Source organism: Pelobates fuscus, chromosome 10, assembly GCF_036172605.1.
Source record: "Pelobates fuscus isolate aPelFus1 chromosome 10, aPelFus1.pri, whole genome shotgun sequence".
NCBI lineage: Eukaryota > Metazoa > Chordata > Amphibia > Anura > Pelobatidae > Pelobates > Pelobates fuscus.
Genome location: NC_086326.1, coordinates 153999502 through 154025664, shown reverse-complemented (window position 1 = coordinate 154025664; position 26163 = coordinate 153999502). Strand labels below are relative to the sequence as shown.

The window sequence follows — 26163 nt, the reverse complement described above, 5'->3', positions numbered from 1 at the left end:
ATATATACAGTTATTATATATACAGTTATTATATACAGTTATTATACTCAGTTATTATATTCAGTTATTATATATTCAGTTATTATATATTCAGTTATTATATACAGTTATTATATATTCAGTTATTATATTCAGTTATTATATTCAGTTATTATATTCAGTTATTATGTACTCAGTTATTATATTCAGTTATTATATATACAGTTATTATATATACAGTTATTATATACAGTTATTATACTCAGTTATTATATATACAGTTATTATATTCAGTTATTATATATTCAGTTATTATACTCAGTTATTATATATTCAGTTATTATATATTCAGTTATTATATACAGTTATTATATACTCAGTTATTACATATTCAGTTATTATATTCAGTTATTATATACTCAGTTATTATATACAGCCATTATATACAGTTATTATATATTCAGTTATTATATTCAGTTATTATATACTCAGTTATTATATATTCAGTTATTATATTCAGTTATTATATATTCAGTTATTATATACAGTTATTATATACTCAGTTATTACATATTCAGTTATTATATTCAGTTATTATATACTCAGTTATTATATACAGTCATTATTATGCAGTTATTATATATTCAGTTATTATATTCAGTTATTATATACTCAGTTATTATATATTCAGTTATTATATTCAGTTATTATATTCAGTTATTATATATTCAGTTATTATATTCAGTTATTATCCTCAGTTATTATATATACAGTTATTATATTCAGTTATTATATTCAGTTATTATGTACTCAGTTATTATATTCAGTTATTATCCTCAGTTATTATATATACAGTTATTATATTCAGTTATTATATTCAGTTATTATATATACAGTTATTATATTCAGTTATTATATATACAGTTATTATATTCAGTTATTATATTCAGTTATTATGTACTCAGTTATTATATTCAGTTATTATCCTCAGTTATTATATATACAGTTATTATATTCAGTTATTATATTCAGTTATTATGTACTCAGTTATTATATTCAGTTATTATCCTCAGTTATTATATATACAGTTATTATATTCAGTTATTATCCTCAGTTATTATATATACAGTTATTATATTCAGTTATTATCCTCAGTTATTATATATACAGTTATTATATTCAGTTATTATATTCAGTTATTATATATACAGTTATTATATTCAGTTATTATACTCAGTTATTATATATACAGTTATTATATTCAGTTATTATATATACAGTTATTATATTCAGTTATTATATTCAGTTATTATGTACTCAGTTATTATATTCAGTTATTATCCTCAGTTATTATATATACAGTTATTATATTCAGTTATTATATTCAGTTATTATGTACTCAGTTATTATATTCAGTTATTATCCTCAGTTATTATATATACAGTTATTATATTCAGTTATTATCCTCAGTTATTATATATACAGTTATTATATTCAGTTATTATATTCAGTTATTATATATACAGTTATTATATTCAGTTATTATCCTCAGTTATTATATATTCAGTTATTATATATACAGTTATTATATATACAGTTATTATATACAGTTATTATACTCAGTTATTATATTCAGTTATTATATATTCAGTTATTATATATTCAGTTATTATATACAGTTATTATATATTCAGTTATTATATTCAGTTATTATATTCAGTTATTATATTCAGTTATTATGTACTCAGTTATTATATTCAGTTATTATATATACAGTTATTATATATACAGTTATTATATACAGTTATTATACTCAGTTATTATATTCAGTTATTATATATACAGTTATTATATATACAGTTATTATATACAGTTATTATACTCAGTTATTATATTCAGTTATTATATTCAGTTATTATATATACAGTTATTATACTCAGTTATTATATTCAGTTATTATATATACAGTTATTATATATACAGTTATTATACTCAGTTATTATATTCAGTTATTATATATTCAGTTATTATATACAGTTATTATATATTCAGTTATTATATTCAGTTATTATATTCAGTTATTATATACAGTTATTATACTCAGTTATTATATACTCAGTTATTATATATACAGTTATTATATATTCAGTTATTATATTCAGTTATTATATACAGTTATTATCCTCAGTTATTATATATTCAGTTATTATATATACAGTTATTATATATACAGTTATTATACTCAGTTATTATATACAGTTATTATATATTCAGTTATTATATTCAGTTATTATATTCAGTTATTATCCTCAGTTATTATATATTCAGTTATTATATATACAGTTATTATATATACAGTTATTATATACAGTTATTATACTCAGTTATTATATTCAGTTATTATATATTCAGTTATTATATATTCAGTTATTATATTCAGTTATTATATTCAGTTATTATGTACTCAGTTATTATATTCAGTTATTATATATACAGTTATTATATATACAGTTATTATATTCAGTTATTATATACTCAGTTATTATATATACAGTTATTATATATTCAGTTATTATATATACAGTTATTATATTCAGTTATTATATACAGTTATTATATACAGTCATTATATACAGTCATTATATACAGTTATTATACTCAGTTATTATACTCAGTTATTATATTCAGTTATTATATTCAGTTATTATATACAGTTATTATATACAGTTATTATATACTCAGTTATTATATTCAGTTATTATACTCAGTTATTATATTCAGTTATTATACTCAGTTATTATATACTCAGTTATTATATTCAGTTATTATATACTCAGTTATTATATACAGTTATTATACTCAGTTATTATATTCAGTTATTATATATACAGTTATTATATTCAGTTATTATATACTCAGTTATTATATATACAGTTATTATATTCAGTTATTATATACAGTTATTATATACAGTCATTATATACAGTCATTATATACAGTTATTATACTCAGTTATTATACTCAGTTATTATATTCAGTTATTATATACTCAGTTATTATATTCAGTTATTATACTCAGTTATTATATTCAGTTATTATATTCAGTTATTATATACTCAGTTATTATATTCAGTTATTATATTCAGTTATTATATTCAGTTATTATATATACAGTTATTATATACAGTCATTATATACAGTCATTATATACAGTTATTATACTCAGTTATTATACTCAGTTATTATATTCAGTTATTATATTCAGTTATTATATACTCAGTTATTATATTCAGTTATTATATACTCAGTTATTATATTCAGTTATTATACTCAGTTATTATACTCAGTTATTATATTCAGTTATTATATACTCAGTTATTATATTCAGTTATTATATTCAGTTATTATATACTCAGTTATTATATTCAGTTATTATATTCAGTTATTATATATACAGTTATTATATTCAGTTATTATATACAGTTATTATATACAGTCATTATATACAGTCATTATATACAGTTATTATACTCAGTTATTATACTCAGTTATTATATTCAGTTATTATATACTCAGTTATTATATTCAGTTATTATACTCAGTTATTATATACAGTTATTATATACAGTCATTATATACAGTCATTATATACAGTTATTATACTCAGTTATTATACTCAGTTATTATATATCCAGTTATTATATATTCAGTTATTATATACTCAGTTATTATATTCAGTTATTATATATACAGTTATTATATTCAGTTATTATATATACAGTTATTATATTCAGTTATTATATACAGTTATTATATACAGTCATTATATACAGTCATTATATACAGTTATTATACTCAGTTATTATACTCAGTTATTATATTCAGTTATTATATTCAGTTATTATATACTCAGTTATTATATTCAGTTATTATATACTCAGTTATTATATTAAGTTATTATACTCAGTTATTATATACAGTCATTATATACAGTCATTATATACAGTCATTATATACAGTTATTATACTCAGTTATTATACTCAGTTATTATATATACAGTTATTATATACTCAGTTATTATATTCAGTTATTATATACTCAGTTATTATATTAAGTTATTATACTCAGTTATTATATTCAGTTATTATATACAGTCATTATATACAGTCATTATATACAGTTATTATACTCAGTTATTATACTCAGTTATTATATATACAGTTATTATATACTCAGTTATTATATTCAGTTATTATATACTCAGTTATTATATTAAGTTATTATACTCAGTTATTATATACAGTTATTATATACAGTCATTATATACAGTCATTATATACAGTTATTATACTCAGTTATTATACTCAGTTATTATATACTCAGTTATTATATTCAGTTATTATATACTCAGTTATTATATTCAGTTATTATATTCAGTTATTATATTCAGTTATTATATATTCAGTTATTATATTATTACACACTAAGAGGCCATATTGGATTTTTATTATTATTATTATTATTATTATTGTAGTGAAGGGCCAGTTTATGTATCATTCTGTATTAATATCTCACTCTCTCAGTCTGAGCTGTGTGAGCGGCTAATGGCGGCCTATTGCCCACACTGCTCAATGACATTAATAGGGAGTCTGCCCTCATCCAACATGGCGCCCGGCGGATCGAACGACGTCACTTCCTCCCTGCGATCGGCAATGTAAACGCCCCTCCGCCTTCCTAAATAAGCATGGCTCTCCGTGACGTCATTAATGTGCGCAGAGCATATCTGATCGAGCCATTGGAAGAGGAAGAGGAAGGTGAGAGAGAGAGAGAGAGAGAGAGAGAGAGAGAGAGAGAGAGAGAGAGAGAGAGAGAGAGACAGAGACATAGAGACATAGAGACATAGAGAGAGAGACAGAGAGAGAGAGACATAGAGAGAGAGAGACATAGAGAGAGAGACATAGAGAGAGAGAGACATAGAGAGAGAGAGACATAGAGAGAGAGAGACATAGAGAGAGAGAGAGAGACATAGAAAGAGAGAGAGAGAAACATGGGGATAGAGAGAGAGAGAGAAACATGGGGATAGAGAGAGAGAGAGAAACATGGGGATAGAGAGAGAGAGAGAGAGAGAAACATGGGGATAGAGAGAGAGAGAGAGAGAAAGAAACATGGGGATAGAGAGAGAGAGAAACATGGGGATAGAGAGAGAGAGAGAGAAACATGGGGAGAGAGAGAGAGAAACATGGGGAGAGAGAGAGAGAAACATGGGGAGAGAGAGAAACATGGGGAGAGAGAAACATGGGGAGAGAGAGAGAGAGAAACATGGGGATAGAGAGAGAGAGAGAGAAACATGGGGGATAGAGAGAGAGAGAGAGAAACATGGGGATAGAGAGAGAGAGAGAGAGAAACATGGGGATAGAGAGAGAGAGAGAGAGAGAAACATGGGGGATAGAGAGAGAGAGAGAGAGAGAAACATGGGGGATAGAGAGAGAGAGAGAGAGAAACATGGGGATAGAGAGAGAGAGAGAGAGAAACATGGGGATAGAGAGAGAGAGAGAGAGAAACATGGGGGATAGAGAGAGAGAGAGAGAGAGAGAAACATGGGGGATAGAGAGAGAGAGAGAGAGAGAGAGAGAGAAACATGGGGATAGAGAGAGAGAGAGAGAGAAACATGGGGATAGAGAGAGAGAGAGAGAAACATGGGGAGAGAGAGAGAAACATGGGGAGAGAGAGAGAAACATGGGGAGAGAGAGAGAGAGAAACATGGGGAGAGAGAGAGAGAGAAACATGGGGAGAGAGAGAGAGAGAAACATGGGGAGAGAGAGAGAGAGAGAAACATGGGGAGAGAGAGAGAGAGAGAAACATGGGGAGAGAGAGAGAGAGAAACATGGGGAGAGAGAGAGAGAGAAACATGGGGAGAGAGAGAGAGAGAAACATGGGGAGAGAGAGAGAGAGAAACATGGGGAGAGAGAGAGAGAGAAACATGGGGAGAGAGAGAGAGAGAAACATGGGGAGAGAGAGAGAGAGAAACATGGGGAGAGAGAGAGAGAGAAACATGGGGAGAGAGAGAGAGAGAAACATGGGGAGAGAGAGAGAGAGAAACATGGGGAGAGAGAGAGAGAGAAACATGGGGAGAGAGAGAGAGAGAAACATGGGGAGAGAGAGAGAGAGAAACATGGGGAGAGAGAGAGAGAGAAACATGGGGAGAGAGAGAGAGAGAAACATGGGGAGAGAGAGAGAGAGAAACATGGGGAGAGAGAGAGAGAGAAACATGGGGAGAGAGAGAGAGAGAAACATGGGGAGAGAGAGAGAGAGAGAAACATGGGGAGAGAGAGAGAGAGAGAAACATGGGGAGAGAGAGAGAGAAACATGGGGAGAGAGAGAGAGAGAAACATGGGGAGAGAGAGAGAGTGTAACATGGAGAGAGAGAGAGAGAGAAACATGGAGAGAGAGAGAGAGTGTAACATGGAGAGAGAGAGAGAGTGTAACATGGAGAGAGAGAGAGAGTGTAACATGGAGAGAGAGAGAGAGAGTGTAACATGGAGAGAGAGAGAGAGAGTGTAACATGGAGAGAGAGAGAGAGTGTAACATGGAGAGAGAGAGAGTGTAACATGGAGAGAGAGAGAGTGTAACATGGAGAGAGAGAGAGTGTAACATGGAGGGAGTGAGTGTAACATGGAGGGAGTGAGTGTAACATGGAGGGAGTGAGTGTAACATGGAGGGAGTGAGTGTAACATGGAGGGAGTGAGTGTAACATGGAGGGAGTGAGTGTAACATGGAGGGAGTGAGTGTAACATGGAGGGAGTGAGTGTAACATGGAGAGAGAGAGAAGGAGAGGAGAACATGGGGGGACATGGAAAGAGGAGAGGGGGCATCGTGCAGGGAGAGGGCTCACTTTAAAAAATTTACAGAGCGTGAACAATATCATCTTGTCCATATATTTCATTGCTTTTGTTTAGTTTTTTTGTAATTGTATTTCATATTTCTCCCTATTTTATATAATAGAGATTGTTTAAAGAACTGTGACACACCTAGCAGGTCTGATTCTCCATAGGGACCAAAATCTGTTGTTTGGAGAAAGCAAGTCATCGAGTGACTCCAGGATAATAAATTAGAAGAAGGTGGAGGAGATCGAGAGGTTCTTGTATCAGAGATGGACTACCAACTTACTGGACAGGTACTGGAGATATACAAAGCATAACAAAGTGGTTAATTCTCTAGCCTTCATCATGGTTTGGCCATTGGTAGTCAAGGAATGATAAACACTAACTTTAAGGGGTCATTCACCCACTATTCTCCGGCTCTGTCACCACACCACCAACCCACCCCACTGCAGATGGAGCAGCACCATCTGGGATCTTTACAAAAAATGCAATGATCTCAGAAGATGACATTGCCATAGATGGTGACCATGCAGCTAAAGTGGAAGTTCACACGTCTGCATGATTACTAGCTCATACCATGTTTGAATTAGCTGCTCAGTTTATTCAGAGTGGTTCCATTAATCCTTGGCTCAGAGTGTCAGTCGATAACTCTCGGCCTATGAATGATGTGTAAGACATGTTGTGAAGGTGGATGCTCAACATTGTAAGGTAAGTATCAAACCATTCCTAAACATTTTGGCATATTACTGGTAGACGTTGCCTTGGGACTCCTAGCATCATAGCCGTTAAACTGCTCCAGTGGTTATGGTGCCAGGAGTGTCCCTTTAAAGGGTTAATCTTGGCATCAATACTATTTTGCAAGTTAAATGGTTATTGAGTACCCTGCACTTTATCTCTCATTTCATCTACAGCAATATCCAAATATTAGATCCCAGTGGTAGTCAAATGGCCAAAACAATTTGTTCTTTGCCGGTGTGAGTGCTGTCAGTGCAGTCCACATTTACAGGTTGACTTCTCTTGTTTTTCTCCCTGTAGTGTCTCCGTTTATGTGATTAGCTTGAGTGGAACTGCCCTGAGTGGACAAAATAGTGATCCCATAAACCCCTGGCGGACTTTCAATGACCACTATGAAATACCCTGAGATTGGAGTCTTATTTATGGTTAGGGAGTTGTCTTGTTAATGTCAAAACCACAAGAGTGTATCTGCAGAATCATTGATCGGGAATATGTATATGTGATGGATGGCCTGGCTTGTTTTTGTTACTGTTTTCCATCTACATTGGCATTCAGTGTCTGTATCGTACACGGAGCAGTGTCTCTGTGTGTGTGGCGGGAACTACACCCTGTTCCAAATTATTATGCAAATGATATTTTTCTCATTTACCTATATAATTGATGTAAATAACAGTCAGCATAATTCTCATGTTATCAACTATTAAGAGTACAATTCAAATTTTATTGAACAAACCTCCTAATGATAACAGTATTTTTTTTAAACATAAAAAACGTACAATGCACTGTTCCAAATTATTACGCACAGTAAGTTTCAAAACACTTTATAGGTTGTAAAGAACTGAAAATTGTCATTTGTTGTGTTTGCAGCATATTTACTGAAAGCTATTTCAATCAAACGTATAACATTTTAACTTTTTAAACATTTCAACAGGTCACGTTACATTTTAACATAGGACCCCTTATTTGATAGCAGCTTCACAAGTCTTGCATCCATTGAACTTGTGAGTTTTTGGACAGTTTCTGCTTGAATTTGTTTGCAAGATGTCAGAATAGCCTCCCAGAGCTGCTGTTTGGATGTAAACAGTCTCTCACCCTCATAGATCTTTTGCTTGAGGATGCTCCAAAGGTTCTCAATAGGATTGAGGTCAGGGGAGGATGGAGGCTACACCATGACTTTGTCTCTCCTTTTATCACTATAGCAGCCATTGATTCAGAGGTATTCTTTGCAGCATGAGATGTTGCATTGTCATGCATGAAGATGATTTTATTACGGAAAGCATAGTTTTTCCTTCTGTACCAGGGAAGAAAGTGGTCAGTCAGAAACTCTACATACTTTGCAGAGGTCCTCTTTACCTCTTCGGGGACCCTAAAGGGGCTGACCAGCTCTCTTCCCATGATTCTGGCCCAAAACATGACTCCACCTCGCCTTGCTGACGTCGCAGCCTTGTTGGAACAAGGTGGCCGTCCACCGACCATCCACTACTCCATCCATCTGGACCATCCAGGGTTGCACGGCACTCATCAGTGAACAGGACTGTTTGAAAATGAGTCTTCATGTATTTTTCTGCCCAAAGCAGCCGTTTCTGCTTGTGAGCATTGGTTAGTGGTGGCCGAATAGAAGGTTTATGTGCTCTGAATCAGCCACAAATCTCTTAATAGTGCGATGATCACGAGTTTTCGTGAAATATCTAATGTTTTCATACCTCGTCCAAGGCATTGAACTATTTCACTCTTTTCGGCAGCAGAGAGATCCTTTTTCTTCCCCATATTGCATGAAAATGGTTTGGCGAAAGTGACCACGCCACTGGTTTTTGGAGGGGCCTGTTTGACAGCCTCCTGCCCTGCGACTATGGCCCTGGGATGTATTGCCCTTCTAGGAACTAATTTAGGCATAATGGATTTCTAAAATGCTTTCTGGCCCTTTAATTCCCAGAGAAAGGATTTGTACTTTTAAACTGGCACTTTAGATGCAGTCGAAGTGCCGAAGTTGTCGAAGCCATTATTTTTCAAAAACCGAACACGTGGCGGCGGCCATTTTAACTCATTTGAACGCGGTCAGCGGTGTGTGCAGCCAAATCTATGGAACTGTTTCCGGCTACCCAGTTGCACGAACACCACTGACCTGTACCTTCTACTCCACTTCGACACTGCGGCTGGAGATTCGAACGCTTGTTCAAATGGGACTTAGTCATTTTCTCAGTGTAAAATAGACCGACCGCATAGCCCAAATCCATGGAACTGTTTTGGGCATGAAAATGTGCTTGCGGGGGGGGCGGAGCCTGGCTGTGGAGCTGAACAGACGCGTGCAGCACGAGCTCTCGCCTGAAACTCTACTTACCTCGAAATAATCGCTGCTCCCCAGATACAAAATCGACTAAAAACACAATATTCACGAAGGGGATGCAAGGGAGAACAAAAAGAGACCACTTTTGAAACGCTGAGCCACCGTGAACGCTGACTGCAAAGCTGGGGCCTACCGCAAAAACGACTGGCCTGAACGGAGCTATGGGAAAGGGTGAGGCGGCCGATCACCCAACCCTGGATACCGACATGAACGCTGAGGGGCACCATCCACTAGCCTTCCTCCCTCCCCCCCCGCCGGTGGGGGTTATCCCGGCAACAACAGCATACTCACCGTGGACACTCTCGTCCCAGAGGCTGCACACATCAGGAGTCCCTGACTCCAAAATGGCGGATGCCACGCGCCAGTCGGCAGGCACAGATGCAGGTGGCGACCTAACAAGCAACACGTTGACTAAACTGGACGAAATCCTTGATGCTTTTTGGGCTCGGATTTCGGAGAGGGCGCAGGACACGGATAACGCTGTATGGCCTAACCCTGCGGGCACACCCCTGACAACTGCGGGCTCCGAACACAAGGGTAAAACAAGCTCGGATAGGGCGGCATCCCTACCCTGGACCGGGCAACGAAACCCGGTTCACAAGCACCTAGCCAGATCCAGAGGCCTACCTAAGGGCCCAAAGCTGCACGCACAGCGGCAGAGATGCGGTACTAAACTGCCAAGACGGATCACCCAACGCTTCCAACATTTACTGGAGGCCACTACCGTGGGCCGCCCACAATGCCATCCCAGGTTGAAGGCCGCAGGGAGTCAAACTCCGAAGCACCATCCACACCGCCGGAGGCCTGCCCGCCGCTGGCGGCGGCTGAACACCCAGGCCTCGCATGGCGCCCGACGACGGGTCGACCCGGCCTCTATGAGCAACCGAGTCGGTGGTGCAGGTGCAGGCCGTTGTGAAGACCTGGGGCCGGAAGGCGGCCGTCATCAACCTGCACCACGCTGCAGCCTTGAGAAATTTCCAAGACGAGGGGTCTGTATACCTCACCCTACTGGCCCTACCCAGCAGCGGCATAGGCTAAACCAACCTCTGGGACTGGCAGCACGGTTTATACCGCGCACTACCATTGACTCTCGGGGACCTGACCCTAATGGCAGGCACGAACTCCCCTTACTGTACTTCCACCCGCAGACACACATACCACACGGCTTCATGGTATTGCCCAGAGATCGCATTTAGTCAATATATATGCCATACTTATGTTTAATGCTCTGCATTTAGCGATTACCCTTACAATGTTGTAAACATACTGTGTCTTTATGCCTTACCATTTATATTACGACCTAGAGATGCACACATGGGACCTGACCACCTACCATTTCGTACTGAGTTAACTATGTTCACGGTCACTATATGGTAGCCTGCCCATAACGCCACTTATGCATCCAGGCCCTAAGGTCAGAATCGCACTTAAAACATGACTGTCTAATCGACTACACCCGTAGCCTCGCTACATAAGCACACGCCACAACATACTTATCGACACTATACTGTGCCCTAACCCGCATGCCACGCTAGCCTTACTGACACAAGATATACTTCTCTTCCAGCCTAGATGTGTGCTATTAGCTAGCTCCCACTCGTTATTACCTTGGGTTTACTTTACCCACATAGAGTGGCACACTTATAAACCTCTGTATATGTAGCGTTACTTACCTTATCCGGGGGCCGGCCGCGGTCCTCTCTTCAAGCCGCGAGCGGCTCATCCGACTCGCCCAACAGGAAGACGGGCAGTGACCGCGAGATGCGGTCACGTGTCCCGCCTGCAGCTAAGAGCGCGCCGCGAGTCTCGGGCGCGCTCTTAAAGAGACAGTGGGAGCCTAAATTGCAAAAAGGCTCCCATTGGCTCCTGTCATGCCAATCACCCCATACACTTACCTGTTGGGGGTGTGGAAGTGACAGGAGCCAATCACATTAGTTTGAAGGCTACTTATACTCACCCTTTTCCCTTGGTTCCTTGCCCTATCGTGGTTTCTGCTACAGTTCCCTTTAGTGCTTGTTGTGTTCAGTTGTGTTTCTCCGTATTTGACCTTGGCTTTGTATTCTGACTTCGTTTTCGCTTTATCCTTGTCTGTACTGTTTGCCGGCTTACTGATTCCTGTGTACCAGACCCCGGCTAGTTCTCGTTTACGCTGTCTCTTTGTGCCCTTGACCTCGGATCGTTCCTGACTCTGTACTTCTCCTATTACGTCGAGTCCGGCCACTCTAAGGTCCGGTAGACGTATCTCTCCTCTGTGCTGTCTTCTGTTTGGCTGGATCCTGCGTGTAGGGGTATATACTCGTTACAGTATACAACCCATGACTTCAAATCCCTATGTTTGCTGGACGACAGTCGCAAGCTAGCTCATCGCTTCATTAATATTGTTAAGCATCATTTATTCTTTTTATTCACTACAGTTACCAAGCTTGTATCTTTATGACGTTTTAAAACACAAAAAATATGGCAATCCTTCTTCGGAGGGCACTGCATACCTTCTTGTTATCATTAATCTGTGCTACCCCACAATGCCTCCTTTCTCTATTCTGTACCCCATAACTCATGTGCCATAATAAAAGAGAGATTTACAACAAAAAAAAAAGAAAATGTGCTTGCGGTCGGTCGATAAAGTGACTTATACCTCTCTCCCGAACGGCTGAACTGATTCGAATGATTTTTGGTTATGTTTGTATTTGAAATGTGCTGATTAATAATATGTGACTATATTTAATAATATTGGATGTATAGTTTTAGAGTTATGGAATTTGGGTAAAAAGTATGTTTTAAACTGTACGGCTAATTGTGTTACCTCTCAGGCTGAGGGGAAGGAATCTGTGGGTTGTAACCATTGTTTGATTGGCTAATGTATAATTGGCTATGGGCGTCTCCCTTGCAGGGGAGAATTTCATAAAAGCAGAGTGTGTGTCATTAAACCAGAGTTCTTCTTCGCCCCTCAATCTAGAGTCCTGTCTCTTATTGGGGGAATTGCTATATCACCACAAGGGATTGCTATGCTCTGCATGCTTCCTTGGATAATCACTGCTAAGCTCTTTTAAGAGCTTGTTCCTGTCTTGCTGTCTGAAGGAGTTTATGGTGGTTATGGTGTCGGCTGGAGTGCTTGGAGCCCTCTGTAAGCGCTAGGAGCATCCTTCAACGGAGGTACCCAGTCGGGGTGCCAGGTGACCCGTTACAAATGGTGCTCTGCTTAACCCTTTAAGTCCGGAGGGCGTACATTTACGTCCTTTTTAAAGCGGCTCTAAACGCCGCAGGACGTAAATGTACGCCCTCCGTTTTTTTTTTTTCACTTACCGATCGGCGATCGCGGTTGGGGGGACTCCCAGGGAGCCCCCCGCGGCACCTCCGTCCTCTTCAGCCCCCCCGGGCCATGTGAGAGTGAGGTCCTTGCGAGGACCTCACAATCACATGGCCGGTTTAGCTGGCTCAGGCATTGCCAGCAGGGGGACTAACTGTAATGACAGTCCCCCTGCTGGCTGGAAATAAAATAAAAATAAGTTAAATCAGTGTGTAAAAAAAAAAAAAAAATATATATATATATATATATATATATATATATATATATATATATATGATCTAAGTATACACACACACACATACACTGTCTAGGTGTATTTTAATAATATATATATATATAATTTTTGGCGTTTTTTGCATTTTTCACACACAAACAAATACTAACGCTAACTTTGGCCAGTGTTTGTGACCAAATGGCTACTAAAAAAGACTGGACATACCCCATTTGCAATACCTTGGGTCGTCTACTATTGCAAATGGTATGCCATTATGGTTGTAAATGTATTTCCTGGGCAACTATACAGTCTCAAAGACAACGTAACCAATCTGGCGATTTTCAATTTCAAATGTAACGTGCTATATTTGACCCTGTAACTTCCCAAAACACCATAAAACCTGTACATAGGGGGTACTGTTTTACACGTGAGACTTTGCTGAATACAAATGTGTATTTTATTGCAGTAAAAGCAAACAGTATTATGACATTGACAAAAAAAAATCTTATTTTCTCCCATTTTTTTCATATTAAATTATGTTTCATAGCTAAATATTTGATATTAAATGAAAGCCCTGTTTCCCCTGAATAAAATGATATATAATAAGGGGGGTGCATTTAATATGAAAGAGGTGAATTACGGTTGGACAGACATATAGCGCAAATGCCAGGTTTTGTTTACATTTTGTTTCGTTCACAACTTGTACATTTGGCTGCGGTGTTAAGGGGTTAATAATGTGGAACACCTTCCTTTAGTAGTTTTTCCTTAAATTGGGCTCACCTGGCAATCTGATTTTCAGTGAGCAAAAGAGCCCTGAGACACAATGCCATCCATGAATTAAACTGAAAAACTAAATATTTAATCTTTGTGACACTTAAATAGAATTTGCATAATAATTTGGAACAGGGTGTACTGTAAGAATAATTTTTTAGCTTTGTAGTTATTCTCCTGTGCCGTGTTCTGTATTGCTATTGGTGAAAGTTTTGTGTAATGCTTATTTTACCACATGCTGTGGTCTATGTAAGCTGGGTCTGGATACAATAAACTGAGTCGGAGTCTGAGTTTGTCTCTTCCTTGAGGTCTCCCAAGATATTCATTGTCCTCTATAGAGTAATTACAATAAGAGTATTGCCAGAACACTGGATGGATAGAATATCATAACCAGATAAGTAACCAGATATTTGCTCAGTATATCCTGCATACGCTACCAAAGAGTCCCAGCATTTAGTGGTGCGAGTTATGTAAAAAGAATACCCACGGACGATCTACTAGGCCGTATCGTCACAGTGTATGTATAACACATATTTTTTTTAATAATTTTTTTTAGGAACAGTGCCGGATTAAGGAGGAAGCCAAAGTCTCTAAGGAAGAGGAGTTGGACAGTTTAAAAGAGGAAGTGAGTGAGCTTTACATGGATGTGGTGATGGAGAATTGCCAGATTCTGGGTAAGGAATGATCGTTGTTCTTATAGGAAATGTTAAAGGGACACTATAGTCACCAAAAAGTTTGTCACATCTTACTGGAAAAGCAAATAGAAATCACCAGTACATATTTTTCTGAATTTCCTATTTGAGATAAAATTGAGATCTTCATGCTCCCCATCACACTTGACCATGCAAAATGAGCTTCTCAAAAATTTCACAAAATGGTCTGATGGGGCGAACGTCCAACAGATCCAACTAATGTTAGCTAGAATGAAGACAGAGAAGATTACAGCTACGAACGCCCTGAGCTCTGTGAGCTGAAGCCTAGTGCCCCCTGCCTATTTATTATTAACCTAGGCTGGTATTTACAGGGCATTGTCTATCTTTAGTCTACCAGCGACTCTTTACACACGGCTCTTTTTCTTACTCCATTACTGATATAACATCACATTGATCTCTCCTCAATGTGATTTATGTGAAATGTTATTCCCAATTAGATATTCAATGAGTTATAGCAACATATCTGATAAAAGGTCTCTTTAACCCAGATATAAAAGATGTTCTCAGTTAGCATTAACCCCTTCATGCCACTGGATGTTCTATGCTGTCCTGAAAGAGCCAGGCTTTAACGTCGCAGGCAGTCCACCTGCAGCACCTCTGGCTCTCTCAGGCCCCCCGGGGGCCACATGGCTGCAATAGCGGATAATGGAGATGCCTGCAGGGGGAATACCTGAAAATGGTAAAATAAATAAATTACTGCCATAATATATATTTAAATGGTTATAATATATTTTGTGTTCGGTGCATAATGCCGTAACGAGTCACATTGTACGAATTAGTATACGCGTGACAATCATTAGTGAAAAGTCCGTTGTGGTGTACCAGAACAGATAAAAGATGATGTGATTAGAGAGTGGAGGGAGGGGCATGCGAATCGAGAGACCACTAACAGTATGGGAGACAGGATGGCAGTCCCTTAAAAGGGGACCCAAGCTCTCACACAACTCCAGCCTTTTAATTTGTGTTCGGGGCAGAATGCTGTAACGAGTCACATAATATGAATTGGTATATGCGTGACACATGCATATATCTGAAAGTCAGTGTTGGTGTGTCGGAACCAACGATGCAGTAGGTCTGTAATAGAAGGGGGCAAAAAGGAAGGACACCATACATATAATTTATTCAATCTACAATAATCCTATCATCCGTTACATAGTTATATCGAGAAATGCTTGACATATTTCTTGTACAGGTTGAGGTATGTATCGTGAATAAGCAGAGGACTTCGAACATCCTAGTGTTTTAATAATGTGTACCGGAACATTTTTACTGGAGGCGGTGGATGCTGTCCCTATTCTGAATGAGTGGCCAGTGTATTTGGGGGGTTAAAACTAAGTCTCGTAAGCACAATTTGTGCGTTTAACATGAGCTTGGCTGTGGTAAGTATTGTTCCGTGCAATAATTATAAAGGTTGGGTGGAGTGATCGTTATGGGAGCGTAGATACGTGTCTAATTCTATTACTGGGCACAATTTGTTGCTTGTAGGTTAGTAAGCGATATCGACAGAGTGGCCCATTTTACTTTTTATTTTATTTTTATTTTTTTTTAGTTTTAAAAGGTTTTATTGCAGTTTCCACATGCATTACATGTTGTAAGATGCATAAAACTAAAATTTGACAAGTCATAACATGCGTAAAACAAAGATCTGAAAACTCTGCTAACTTTAGCATCGCGGTACAGAAGTGTATATGATTGGACGATACATAAACAATGTACAAATACAATTGTGGTGTGTTCCATACCGAATAGGTGAGTCATATGAAAAGGCATTAGTTATTACATATTTTACTAAAGTTTATTCCCGCATTGATCCCAAATATTTTTAAGACCCTCCCCCAGTCACTGTCACCCCCTCCCGCCCTCCTTCACGATCATTAGAGATATAATTGTACAGATCACAAGTAGGCTATGATTACATATGTTTTGAAAAAACTTTGTTGGTGGGAATCCCTTGGTGACTATGGGCTGCTATTAAACACCGCAGGATGGTCCTTCGGACCTGAGGGGGGAGGAAATGAGAATACTGTGTGGCACAGTCTCGTGAGTGTACTTGGCAAATTATGGCAGTACATAGACTGCGCCACACAGTCATCCCATGTAAACAGAGAAAGAAGGTTGTAAATAGGCTAATCGAGGAGTAACTGGAACCAAGTTGAAAAATGGGACTGTTTTTTTTGCTTGGGCAACACAGTATCTCACAAAAGTGAGTACACCCCTCAACTTTTTAAAAATATTAATATTTTAGCTTTTCATGTTACAACACTGAAGAAATAACACTCTGCTACAATGTAAAATTGTGATTGTACAGCCGGTATAAAACTGTAAATTTGCTGTCCCCTCAAAATAACTCCACACACAGCCATTCATGTCTAAACCGTTGGCAACAAAAGTGAGAAATATTTAGAAATATCCAAATTGGGTGTCAAGTGTCAATATTTTGTGTGGCCACAATTATTTTCCAGCACTACCTTAACCCTCATGGGCATGGAGTTCAACAGAGCTTCACAGATTGCCACTGGTGTCCTCTTTCACTCCTCCATGATGGCATCACAGAGCTGATGGATGTTTGAGACCTTGCGCTCCCCCACCTTCTGTTTGAGGATTCTCAATAAGCTTTAGGTCTGGAGACATGCATGGCCAGTCCATCACCTTTACCTTCAGCTTCTTAAGCAAGGCAGTGGTCATCTTGGAGGTGTTTGGGGTCGTTATCATGTTGGCCTACTGCCCTGTGGCCCGGTCTCTGAAGGGAGGGGATCAGTACCTGTTGACATTCATGGTTCCCTCAATGAACTGTAACTCCCCAGTGCTGGCAGCACTCATGCAAGCCCAGACCATGACACTCCCACCACCATGTTTGACTGTAGGCAAGGCACACCTGTCTTTCTACTCCTCACCTGGTTGCCGTCACACACGCTTGACACCATCTGAACCAAATAAGTTTATCTTGGTCTCATCGGACCACAGGACATGGTTCCAGTAATCCATGTCCTTCAGCAAAGGCTATGGGCTGGATTGTTCCGAATCGAAACTAAAGCAAGTGACCCCGTTGTAAATGAGGCCTAGCACCTAACAACAAAGAAGATGTGTGCTTGTATCAGAATACGTATGGATTACATATGAACATAATTGTGATAACGTGACTTATCTATTTAACCAACAAGGTACGAGATATGAAAAGTAAATGCTGCTCTGAATGATGAGCACCCCGTAACCTGAAATTGAAATATATATATATATATATATATATATATATTCATTCAGAAAGGGTGATGATCAATGGATCAACATACATCCTACTAAACCAGGACCCACCTCAGTTATGGATTAATCCAATGCACCTCAGAATTCCTGATTATTGAACCTTATGCACAGAAAGTGCATTAATATCTACAGTGATCCTGAAGAAATCAAGTCCAACAGGATTATTACAATACATGTTCTGGAATTAAAATGTGACTCCCCTACATTGACCAGACAAATTAAATTCAGGTCAAAAGACAGAAGGTACATAATCATTCCCACAATGCTTACACATACCAGACCTAAGAAACAAGTAACAGTAATATGAGTGTAATTTAGGACAAATGAGAGAAAATACAATCAATTGTAACCCAGCGTAACGAACTTGTGAAGCATCATGTAACGGCACCCCCAGGCATATAAGGGTTACACCGCCGTTTAGTATATCTTCCCCTTCCAGAGATACAGGCACAGCTACTGCAGAACACCAAACTCCCAAACTGGATACCAAATAGCACTCCAACTCCCGAACTGGAACCTCCCAAATAGCTGCTAGCAGACGAACAGGAAAAGCAGACAATCAGCTTACAATCCTGGCAATCAGTCTCTAACAGCATACAGTAAATCCCCCCACGAACGAGACAAGGCTCCGTGTTGAGGGTCAAGCAGTGGTCTGAGGTGCTCGCACACCAGGCTGTTTTTATTACAGTCTTGCAAATACAGGACCGCCCACAGGGAGGTATAACATATCCGTTACAACCCACAGATCCCCCTCCCCTTATGCTGAGAGGTAACACAATTATAAATACTTTTTAGCACAATGCATCCTGGCTTTCTCTCCTCTGCCCTGGAGATAATTGAGAAGGAATTCAATTATCTCCCAGGACAGAGACAAGACTCAATTATGCACATGGTGAGCACAAAGCATTAAAATACTGTAAAATACAGTTACATTTTATACATAAAACACAGACATGTCACATATCCTCAGATAGCTGGGATCTGAGCGCACAAAACTACCGAATAGCGCTCAGATCCTATTCACACAGTTAAATTGCCATGGAGCCGAAGTCTTTAACTACACGAATGGGCTCCATGGCATAGCTATCTGGATTAACACATTCACATAAAGTCTGGTCCATAGTCCAAAGGCAGCAGGCGGGCAGCCAGGCTTCTCCAATGCAATGTGGCGAGATTGCTCTCGTCACACATCATGCCAGCAATAATTATTGAAACGTGAGCAAATAACCGTGTGAGTGTCACATAATCTATAATTTTAATACAGCCAACTTTATCTGCAAGACGTAATATAAATATTGACCACTATAGAGCCATCTCTGTGTCCAGAATAACTTGTATATGAATTTCATATTCGTTCGTGTAACTTGGCCGTTCATATGAATAGCAGAGAACTGTTACTGAAGACCTAAAGAGAGCATTAGTGTGAAACGCCCCATACTCCATAGAGTGTTCGTGTATATAAAAACTGAAATGATACAATCTACTGAGCATTCGACTGAAAGGTGACAAAAGCTCTGCCACTTTCAATCGGTATTGGCTACACGAATAGGCATTTGTATGTTTAAAAGCCCGATGGGATGAGTATGCATGCGTGCACATAGTCCCGAATGCCCCCATTCGTATGACAATTTTAGGAAATGATGGTTATAGCTGACCATGTGTAACCCGACTGGTTACCTCTGCAAATTCCTTCCTTCAGCCAAGCTGGAACCATTAAAACAAGCAGACATCCATTCCCCAAGTAACCAGATAAAACACAGTTCTGGGAGTCAACTGATTTTATTCAGGCCACACATGGTTTTTATGCACTGACCACTACATGGGGTTTTTAGCACACAAAAACAGGGTTTTCAATCCCAGGATCTTCTGTGCCTGAGAGATAACTGTGTGGGGAAATCAAACAATCTAATTATATCTCGGGTACAGAAAATCCAACAAAATATACAGTACCCCAAAAGTTCCCCCCCCCCATAATCCGGAACCACAAAAAAAGTACATCCCGGATAGCCCAGATCTGAGTGTATAACATATCCAAGAATTACTCAGATCGGTTTGGTGGAACGGGAATGCCATCGAGGTAAAGTTTTGACTGGCCAGACATGAGGGGCTAGCCCAAATCCGTTCCAGGGATATAGGTGTCCTGGCCGGTGGGATTCCTGTGTGAACACCATGCAAGGGAATCTCTGCATTTCGGTATACGAATGCTCCTCCTGTTCGGTAGTTCATATCTCCCAAACGGCATTCTTATAGGAGGTCGGGAAATAGAACAGACAGTGGTTTGTTTTACCGGTGTTTGTGTGATTGCCTAGCCGAAAAGAGTTCCAGGGGCTCAATTACCAAGTACTGCTGCCCCAAGTGTAGCATTCATTAATTACTTCCCTTGTGGTTCCGCACTTAAGTTGCTTGTGTGAACGTTTGTTACGGTTGCCCCAGGCTAGCTGAGGGTTGGACCGTAGAAAGGATGCTCCTAGCTCTCACCAAGGACCATCAGCACCACACCAAACAGTCGCTGCTTGGTTGGGGTCTCGCCGTCTCCTACCCACCCTGGGCCTACGACCAGGCTCCAGTGGGTGAACCTCTCTTCCTTCCAGAGAGCGAAGCAGGAACAGGAAGAAGCTCTTACAAGAGCTCAGTGAAGCTAAGGGAGTATGAAGAGCATAGCAATCCCTGTAGTGATTATAGCTGTCCCCTCCAAACACGAGTCAGGGCTGCGAGTTGAGGGTCAAGTAGACACATGAGCACACATGACTTTCTTTTATACAGATTTTCCCACAAGGTTACCACCCACGTGGACCTTGTGGAACACAGGACACAAAGTTACAACAGCCAATCAACACAATACAGTACAGTCAGACACTCCCAGCTAAGGCACACAAACCCTCTCCTCTGCCTGTGATACAATTACTGAACACAATGGGCTAACTTAATTATCACAGGCAGAAAATATACAGTTTTTACCCAAAACACAAACACCCCAAAACAGCAACATCTCCCCATAAATACATCCCTGGATAGCCCCGATCTTGGTGAACAGCATATCCAAAAATCACCTAGTTCAGAGCAGAGGTTCAAAAGCTTTATGGAAGTCATATTTGACCGACCGCAAGCATGGCTTTCATGCCCAAAACAGTTCCACAGATTTAGGCAGTGCAGCAGATCTTCTTCTCTATCCTGGAGATAATTGGCTTAAAGGGACACTGTACTCACTTTAATCATTTCATCTCTTTGAATTGGTTATGATGCCTGGAGACCACTGGCACTGTCTCTCCATAAAATGTTAAATCATTTTAGAGCAGTTTAACACTAAATAAGGGATCCAGGCCACCCACAGTCTGGCCTCTTCTGGAGATGTGGCCAAGGCAGAGATTATACACTTTCTTGTAGTCCTACCCTTCTTCATACCGTCAGTTGGAGCTCTGAAAGGCTAAAAACAGACAGCTGACACTCTCATCCAATCATAGCTGCCCATTTCTGCTCATGCTAATACTTCCTCATTTGCCAAAGCAAATGAGGGGCAAAATGGTCAAGGGAAAGAGAGCATGTGCCTACCTGCGCCTCAGAGTGCACGCGATCTTGGGTGGTGCGGGCCTGTTGTCTGGTCATTTGCCAAAGGACTCTCATTTAGCATTGAAACATAAAAATATGAAAAACTGTTTAATGCTGAATGAAATTATGGAACTTGGGAACTCCGGACACCATAATCAGTTTACTGCAATGAAGCAGATACAGTGCCTACAGTGTCCCTTTAAGTGGCTGTGGTAAGCCAATTATCTCCAGGTACAGGAAATATCTCTAAGTCCAAAAACTGTTACAAAACGACATAAAAATACATAACTCGTATAATACAATGTTTAACCTATATGTCCAACATATCCCCAGACAGCCTGGATCTGAGCACTCAGTATGTCCGAAAAGCGCTCAAATCTCACAAATACAGTTGGATCGCCATGGGGTTAAACAATAACAAGGGCTGATGAGAGATTGAGGAGGGACAAAGCAGCCAGTTTCAACTGGTCTGGCAGTGTCCCTGGGACAACGCCCTGCTGGAGAACAATAGGACAGGAAAAAGGGAAAGGGGAAGAGGCACATTTTCCCATGAAATTAAAGGGGCAGAAAAAGTGCCTTAAAATCCAATAAGCCCAAATAGACTTTTTAAATGTCAATACACCCCAGGGGCCATAGTCATAAGGCAGGAGGCTGGCAATAGCGCTCCTCCAAAGGGCAGTTTGTCACAACGTTCTAAAGGGGTACAGGGGTGGTCCTCATTCGGCAGAATAATGCACTTTGTTCGTATGAGTGCTGCCGAATGGAAAAAGGTTGAAACAGACGAACTAAGTGGAAAAAATAAAAGGAAAGGTGGCACACAGGTCCTGCCACACAGCTCCCCCTTCACCACACGCTGGCATACACAGTCTGATCATCACTGATCGGCTTGGGGATGTCCAGGGGAGTACTCACAGATAACTTTTCCAGTTCTGTCTGTCGTGATAAGCCTTCGGCATTCCCATTTTTCTTCCTGGTTCAATAATAAATTGTCATAATATATTGTAATGCCAGGTTCCAGCTTAATAGCCTGGCGTTGTCTCCAGCGACCCAATTAAGCCATACCAACCTGTTGTGATCTGTGAGTAGCGTAAACGATTGCCCATAGATCTATGGCTGTAGCTTTTTGAGTGCCTACACCACCGCTAGGCACTCCTTTTCAATGGTGACGTAGCTCACCTGTCTGGGTAGTATTCTGGATCCTACTGCGGGGGAGGGGCCAATTAGCAACTGCCTAAATCTTGGCTGCCCTGGGTCTCAGGTACTGTATTTCTGCCATCCCTATGTGGCATTTGCTGGGTTTTAACGTTAACCCTGCCTCCCTGATCTTATCTAGTACAGCGCCTACATGTACCAGGTGCTCTTCCCAAGTGTCACTGTTTACGGCGATGTCGTCCAGGTATGCGCAAGCATATTCCTGGAGGCCATCTAACACCCGGTCAACCATCCGTTGGAAGGTGGCTGGGGCATTCTTTATTCCAAATGGCATTACCTTAAATTGGTATAAGCCAAATGCAGTGACAAATGCTGACATGGGGGATAGCATCTGCCGCTAACAGAATTTGCCAGTACCCCTTACTCAAATCTATGGTGGTGAGGTACTGACCCTGAGCCATCCTGTCTAGGAGCTTGTCTATACGAGGCATGGGGTAAGCATTCACGACAGTTTTGTCATTGAGCCTCCTGTAGGCCACGCAGAACCGGTGGTTCCGTCGTGCTTCTTGACCAGTACTACTGGGTAAGCCCAAGGACTTGTCGACTGTTTGATTACCCTTAGTTGGAGCATCTTATGGATCTCCTGCCTCGTATTCTCCCGCACTGCCTCTGGTATCCTATATGGGGTTTGCCACAGAGGTTGTTGGTCGGGAGTTTCTATTCTATGGGTAGTTAATGGGGTAAACCCTGGTAAATTATAAAACGTGTCCCTCTTGGCAGACCGCATCTGCTGTGCTTGCCGGTGTTTTTCCCCGGTTAAGCGGTCCCCCTACTTGACCTAATCAATGGATCCTGCCTGGCCTCCACCTTTTAGGACATCAGGCAGGGGAAGATGATCAAAATCTTCTGAGGTTAGAGCACATATAGCGGCTACCTCCTCTGTCTGCTCGTGGTAGGGCTTTAGCATGTAACATGGGTCTAACTCCTTCCCCCGAGCAGGGACCGATAATGTAGGTAGTATCACATTTTTGTTCCACTTCCCGATATTGGCCCTGCCAGGTGGCCTGTAGCCTATCACGTTGGACAGGTATTAAAACTAAAACCTTCTGACCAACGTGAAAGCTACGGCTCCTGGCTCCTCGATCATACCACATGAGCCGGTGTTCCTGAGCTGCCAGGAGGTGGGACAATGGGAGTTCCTTCCTGATTTACGTCCCCTAACCCACTGCCCGAATAATTTGAACGGGGAAAAGCCTGTAGATTCCTGCGGCACCTCCAAATATGCGAACAGGAGGTGAGGCAGGAATTTCTCCTAGTCCTTGCAAGTTGCTGCAAACATACGGAGCATCTGCTTTAACGTACCGTTGAAGCGCTCGCACATGGCCTTTAGTCTGGGGATAGTAGGGGGAGCTTAAGATGGGTTTAATGCTACATAACCTCCACAATTGGTGTGTCATTTCAGCAGTAAACTGGGTGCCCTGATCCGTGACAATTTCCCATGGAAAACCCATCCGGGAAAAAAATGCATTCGTGCCTCTGCTACATTCTCAGCCTAATGCTCAGCATCACTGCCTCAGGGTACCTGGTAGCGTAGACCACAATGGTCAGAATATATTTCTTCGCAGAGGGACTAGGCTTAGCCAGGGGCGGGAAGGGGGTGGAGTTTGACCTTGTGCATATCACCCATCTTTTACACTTTCTGACATACATCACAAGACCGGCAGTATTGCTGTAGGTCTTTGGAGATGCCTGGCCAGAAGAAACTTTGGGTGAGTCGATGTTTGGTACAACTCAGTCCCAAATGTCCAGCTGGGAGGATATCATGGGCTATTCTCAACAGCTCATTGTTATATTTCTTGGGTACGACCAGCTATTTAGTAGTCGGGGCAGTCCCTGAACCTATCCTCTCTTCTACTCTATATAGCAAGTGCTTTTCCCACTTTTTGCCCTCCAACCCTGCCAGACTAGTGGTTACTTTATTCCTATACTTCTGTAGGGAGGGGTCAGAGGCTACCTCCCTTTCAAACTCTAGGGGTATCCCAGGGAAGGGGCAAAATGGTCAAGGGAAAGAGAGCATGTGCCTACCTGCGCCTGAGAGTGCGCGCGATCTTGGGTGGTGCGGGCCTGTAGTCTGGTCGTAACTAGCAACAACTCTACAGGATTCGCTGGTGGCCCAAAAGTGGAGGTTAGCAGGCCCAGATCATTGCCCAGTACCACTTCTGCTGGTAGATGTGCATGAGCCCCACCTCGACCATTCCATTCCTAGAAAATAAATAGCAGATAATTTAGCAATGAGACTGCAGGCACATGATCTATACACCAAAACTGCTTCATTAAACTAAAGTTGTTTTTGTGCCTATAGTGTCCCTTTCAAACCTCACAAAGCCTCCATCGTGTGGAAATCTCATTCACGTGTCTCAATCATTCCTTTTTTTCGTTTTTCTTACCACTATATGGTCGCATGTTACCATCTTCAGACTGTATTATTTGAGAATATTTAAACCTTAATTTTCTGCTCTGCTGGATAGTAATTATAATTAGGACTGTCTTTTTTTTACACAGACCATAAATAGATACGGTTGGACTTACATTTTAATTAAATAGATTAAAATCTGTATCACTATTTTTAATTTATAGAATTGACACATTCACAGTAACATTTAAGTTCATTCACACATTTCCTTTCACTCTTCCTTAGTTTATCTCTTGTAAGAGTGGATCATTGGTTGATATGATTTGCTTGTTTTTTATCTGCCTTTCTGATTTCCAATCTAATATACAGGTAGTTCCTGACTTTACAAACTAATTGGTTCCGAAGCCTAGTTCATAAAGTGAGAACTAATTTCATAGGTTCCGTTCTTGACAAAGAAATTTTACTATAGAAAACCTAAATTATTAAGTACAAATACAAAATATAGGCATAAAAAATACATATATGTTGTAGGAACATTAAAGAAATACATACCATATTGAATTCTTCATCAAATCATAATCATCCTCAATGAAGAGACATGTTGCACTTGATGAATGGGGCACCGCACAGTCCTCCCTCAGTTGTTTGGTACTTGTTGAAGGCTGCACCTCACTTGTTTCTGGTTCGTTTGAGACAGAGCTAGTCACAGCAGCTTTCTGTAGACAAGCTGTGATAGTGGTTTGCTTCCAACACATTCTTTTCGTTGTAAATTTCCTTATAGCAGGCATAGGCATTTCTTAGATCTCTAACGACTTTGGTACTTCTCTCCAAGTTAGAATCTCGCGA

General features: G+C 39.9%; 1 protein-coding gene across 1 annotated transcript in view; it reads left to right on the top strand.

Moving 5' to 3' along the window:
• The first annotated feature begins 7097 nt into the window (after positions 1–7097).
• LOC134575250 (zinc finger protein OZF-like) overlaps positions 7098–26163 on the top strand; it is a 29960-nt gene continuing 10894 nt past the window's right edge. Inside the window, exons 1-2 of the mRNA XM_063434508.1 lie at positions 7098–7154; positions 14789–14906. Of these exons, the coding sequence (XP_063290578.1) occupies positions 7131–7154; positions 14789–14906 (142 nt within the window). The 5' untranslated portion in view covers positions 7098–7130. The remainder of the gene's footprint in view (positions 7155–14788; positions 14907–26163) is intronic.